The sequence below is a fragment of the Alligator sinensis genome, unplaced genomic scaffold (assembly GCF_000455745.1).
Source record: "Alligator sinensis unplaced genomic scaffold, ASM45574v1 scaffold386_1, whole genome shotgun sequence".
In the NCBI taxonomy this organism is placed as follows: Eukaryota; Metazoa; Chordata; order Crocodylia; family Alligatoridae; genus Alligator; species Alligator sinensis.
Window position 1 is genome coordinate 1366113 of NW_005841996.1, and position 5479 is coordinate 1371591.

Genomic DNA, 5479 nt, shown 5'->3' on the forward strand with positions numbered 1-5479 from the left:
CGACCTGAAGCGCGGGGAGGGGGGGGTCCTGGCTGTGGGAGCAAGGTGGAAGCCAGGAAATTGGGGGAGCAGGGAAATCAAATGACCCCCCACAAAATAACCCCTTCAAGCACAGCAGGCAACAATAAAAATAAAATATGTGTCAGAGTTTTAAGCCTCCCTGCAGTGTTGGCCGCGGTCAGGGCTGGGGTTGTGACTGGGGCACCACTGCTCCTGCTGGGGCCAGAGCCAGAGGTGCTTGGCCACAGGGTCTTGCCCCAACACTCGGGTGTTGACAGGTCAGACCTGTCACTGCTGTCTTTGGGGTCAGGAAGGAATTTGACCAGGAATTTGGTCAGATGGGTTTTTTTGCCTTCCTCTGAAGTGAGGCTGTGGCCGCTTACCTGGGGTCCCCTGAGCAAATGTTGACAGCACTTCATAGAAGCAAGATGCTGGCTGCTGTGGTTCCCTTGCTTGGATAAGGATGTTCCTGCCTCAGGGGGCTGGACTACATGACCTCTGGAGGTCCCTTTCAGCCTTGCTTCTGTGGGACTAAAAGTGACAAGTGCTATGCTGGGGTCCTGATCGGGCCTCCTCCCCTTCCCACCCAAATAGCTGCAAAACTTTGGGGTGTTTTCTTTTTCTTCGTTTTCTCAGAGAAGAAAAGTGCTGGCAACTCTGAACGGCCACACCGACCGCGTCAACTGCGTGCAGTGGATTTGCAGAAGAGACGGCAGTGAGTAATATTCCTTTCCTTCCCCCTGCTGAATTTTTCAACACCATTTTGTTCCCTGTTGGCACAGTGTCTCTTCTCCGTGGGCTTGTGTGGAGCTCCTGAACCTTGGGCGCCTCAGCTCTGGCTCTTGTCCATGTAACAACACGATGCAGTTGGCTTCCTAGATTGTATCGACTTTGAAAGGTCCCACTCAGTTTTAGGGTATAACCGTGGTTTGATGTGATCTGCGAAAAATCTTGTCTCCTACCTGTGAATTGGAAATGTATCCACACATACAGAGGCATTAAAAAGGACTTCTTTTCAGCACTTAGGGTTTGTTACTGTTGCAGAGTTAACTCAAAAGATTGGGACCTGCGCTACTAGCCTAGCTCTGTCATGTGTGACCACACTGCAAAGCCATACTTGAGTTCCTTGAGTTACTGGTACTCTCTGCTCACTTGTGTGAGGTGCTGGATCTGACACACATCACGAGTGTCAGATACACCTGGGACCCTGGCTGGATCCAGCTCACAGGGCTCCTCACAGGCCAGATCCATCCCAGGGCATGGGGATGGGCACTGTGGTAGCAGCAGTGAGAAGGCTGGAGATGGCATTGGGGTCTGGAGGCAGGGGTCTGAGGGCAGAAGTGGGTAGAGGAACAGCAGCCTCTTCTCATAAGTCATTTTTCCCAGAACTCTAACCTACCTTCTGACTATGAGGGTGGTCAAGCATTTGGACCAGCTGCTTAGAGAAGTTTTGGAATCTCCATCCCTGGCACCATGTCTTGTTTCTGTGGTGGTAGCCAAATGTTTGGGATGTCATGCTTTTTTCTACCGGGTCCTCAAGTGGCTTGTATGTGTGCTGGTTCCAGGACAGGGGAGAGGAGGTGGTTTGTGAACCCAGTCTGGCATGTGGGACTGATCCTGTACCATTCATTTGGCCCATGGACTGGTGCTGCACCACTCACCTGGCACACAGGGCAAGGCAGGTTTGACACTCCTGCCCTAACCTGTTCTTGCCCTACTGTAGGCTGCCTATCTCCTCCTTTGTCCTCACAGCCACTGCACTTGTTATCTGATAGCGGGTATTTGTGGAGACTGAAATAAAAAAGGCATTTTATACTTCACCCTTCTCCCCATCATCCATTACTAGATTGTCTTCTGCGTTTAGTGAGGGACCTGCACTTTCTTTCTTTGGTGTTCCACTTATTTGTGACACACTTGTAAAATCCTTTTTTATTATCTTTAACATTTGTTGCTAGTTTCATTGCAAATCATACCTTGACCTTCCTGATTTCCACCCCTTCCCTCCCCTGTGTACCCATACACTCTTCCCTAGCAATATGGCCAAGTCTCCACTTTTCTTAGGATCCCTTTTTGTCTCCATTGTTCACTCTTTAGCTAGACCAATTTCCTGGTGCACTTCCTATCCTTTCTATGCTTTGGGATATCTTTGGTGTCTGCAGAATTAAATTAGAGGAATTTTACCTTCTGTACATTCTAAATCATGAGATGAATTTTGGTTGTTTGGTAACCAAAATAACACTGATTTTTATAACAGCAATCAAAATAAGGAAGAGATCATACAACATTAACTTGGTAAAATTATTTTTCTTCAGCTGCTGAGACAGAATTAATTTCTGGAGGAACTGATAAACTACTCATTGTTTGGGAAATACAGAATATTCAGGTAGGCCAAAATTATTTTCTGTTTTTAATTGTTTTTTTTTAATTTTTAAAGAAAAATATCTGTGAAACATTTAAGTGCAATTACTTAGAACATACCTCTGAATTTCTTATTTATAGCGTATCTTATCTGGCTGTAGCATCTCCTGTCTTCTCTTTCTGAAGTCCTGCATAAGCATAAATTTGTTCTGCTCTGCCACATAACTACATCTAATATTCTTATGTATTTTTGTTCCTATTCTTTTAGTGATCCATTTCAAAACAGTCATCTAAAAATTTCATTGTTTTGTCTAGGTGCCTCAAATGATAATTTTTCCTCATTTCGGACTTCATAAAGCATTTACTACCTTTTAAAAATCTTTTTCTTCTTATTTGAAGCGTTCTTTTCTATAGCTTTATCCAGCTGAAACCTTGTGCCTTTATTTACCTTTGTCTACCATAAGTATGTTGAAACATGCATGACCATGGGTGTAGGGCTTTGATCAGAACATACCATGTATTTCTCACTTTCTCAGGAAAGCGCTTAATTTACAAAAAATATCTAAAGCAGATTCGGAAGGAACTTGACAGTTTGCACACACATGGCCTACTTTTTCATTTTCTATGGAAATCTCAATTTTTTTTTTTTTCTTCAAGAATTGGAGCCATATGAAAATGAAATTGAAAGAATGGTCTGCTATAGAACCTTTCCTTTAGTTAGCCAGGATGAATGTTCTCCATGACAGAGATCAAAGCCTAAGCTAGATATGAGACATGGCTGATGAAACATTTTATTGCTTTTCTTTTTAGAACTTTGTAACCAAATATCCAGATTTCTAACCTAAACACATATTTATGAAAGAGGTTGTTAGAGATTTTTTTGCATCACAATAGTAAAAAAAAAAAAAAAAAAAAAAAAAAAAAAAAAAAAAATTAAAAAAAATTGGGAATAAAGTTATGGAAGTTAGTAGTTGAGTACAGAACTCTTTAAAATGTGCATTGTGTTCAGCCCATCTAGTATCAGTTATGCATGTTTAATATATTTTAGGTAGTTTTTTAAAAACATTGTAATAGGCTGTGTATTGTAGAAAACGTCGTCATGTATATCTGCATCAGAGGTTGAGTATAGGACACTGAACCTAATAAATTACGTAAACGTGGTCTTGTTTTATCAGTTTATGCCTTTATAATAATCTGTTCCTCAAATTAAAAAAAAAAAGTGAACATGTATATGTTCTGGCTCTGACTTCATAACATTTTTGCTTATCCCTTAAAAAAAAGGGAAGTTTTTAAAAGGTAACGTTTGATTAGCAAAAAATTGTAGTAAGCCTCTCTTACAGAGTAGTTTTAAGCTAAAACATATTCAGCTCATTACTCCTTGTCTCTGTCAGTAATATACGCCACTTTCTGATGAGCCTTATGGAAAGGAAATTGTCTTTGACAAATTGTATATGTATCATTACCTAGCTTCCTATAGTGATCTCTTACTATGACATCTGTAGTTTTGGAAGGACTGTCTTAAGGAGTAAGAGAGGACAGAACGACTGTCTTAAGAGGTAACCAAGTTACCTCTTTCTCTCTCCTTTTTATTTTGTCTAAATACTTCATAGAACTGTCTCATCAAGCTGTCTCACATACATTCTTGGTATGCATACTTACCCCTTTTTCAGTGTTTTCGTACTTTTTTCATATTTTCAGTGTCATACCTGTTTTGAAACTTTCTGACTGTCATTGTCTGTTTTCTAGAAACTGCGCATCTTTAAAACAAAATTCACATTTTCAGTCGACTATAACTATATAGTTTCTATAATCTTGCAATATTTTTTCATGTTCAGCTTGTGAAATGCATTCACTTGGAAGGCCACACAGATGCTGTTTGTGCTGTAGATGCTTTGTACCAGACAGATGAGTTAAATCTGCTAATAGCTTCTGCAGCATCTGACTCGACTGTCAGAATCTGGACTAAGAAGGGGTCAGAAGGTAAGTTTCCATACTGTTTATAATGACTTATTCACTATTTGTAAAAAGAGGTGAAAATATACATATTCGAATACAGTACCTACACTACAGTCTCTGAAGAACCTCTTCTAAGAGTGAGCTGGGTTTTATTTTTCAAGAAAAATCAATTGTTTAATAAGCTTTAAACAATGTTTATGGTGATATCTTTTACTGGACCAATTGTGTAGTTGGGAGAGATGTTAGACAAGCTTTCAGGCACAGAGGTACCTAAAGAAGGGTGCTGTGCCTGAAAGCTTGTTTAACATATTTCTTAACTACAACATTGGTCCAGTAAAAGAGATCACCAAAAGAATCCCCTTGCTTCTCTCATTTCCTGAAACATCAAAGTTACAACAACACTTCAGCCTTAATAAGCTTCAGTAAGTTAGCTCAGTATCAACTCACTGAAGGCGAGGCATTACATAGGAGTAACTCACAGTGCAGAGCCCCTGTCATTTATGAAGAATACAGTCTGTCATGACTATCAGCCCCGGCAGAATTTGCAAGGATGGCAGTTGGATTCCCTTCTCACATGCTGAACTGCAGGATATTTCCTGTTCCCTGGATTGTGGAGGCAGATCCATGTATGCGGCTACATACAGGGCTAGGACTGCCCCTTCTTGAAATCCTTCAGGGTTTGTTGCCTGTTTGCTTATGCAGGCAGCAGATCAGGGCCCTGTACCTGAAACAAGGATATAGAGTAACATGTATATGTAGGGGTCTACTTTGGGGGTCTTTAAGAGGAGGCTAGACATGCACCTGGCTGGGATCGTCTGACCTCAGCACTGTTTCCCGCCCAGGGCAGGGAGTCGGACTTGATGATCTGCTAAGGTCCCTTCCAACCCAAACATCTATGAATCTAGGGCAGTTCTCCCCCTACCTTGTTTTCATGCTGGTCCAGAATGCTACCCTCTGTCTTCCAACAAGTCTGTGTGTGTACTGCAGGTGGTGTGGGCTGTAAAACAGAATCTAGTTGCCCTGGCCCCTTTCCACCCATGCCTCTGGGCCATCTGCTGCTGTGTTCAGTGAAATCCTGTATATATAAAGGGGATGTACACATATTCTGAGGTGCATACAAAGTTGGGGGTAGGCCTGTTGAAAGCCTCTGGGTAAAAGTTGGAAG

At 41.7% G+C, this 5479-nt stretch overlaps 1 protein-coding gene across 1 annotated transcript in view; it reads left to right on the plus strand.

The window, feature by feature from the left end:
- The window catches only part of ELP2 (elongator acetyltransferase complex subunit 2), a 127156-nt gene that overhangs the window by 37073 nt on the left and 84604 nt on the right, over positions 1 to 5479 (plus strand). The window contains exons 2-4 of the mRNA XM_006021510.3: positions 637 to 715; positions 2313 to 2383; positions 4194 to 4338. Of these exons, the coding sequence (XP_006021572.1) occupies positions 637 to 715; positions 2313 to 2383; positions 4194 to 4338 (295 nt within the window). The remainder of the gene's footprint in view (positions 1 to 636; positions 716 to 2312; positions 2384 to 4193; positions 4339 to 5479) is intronic.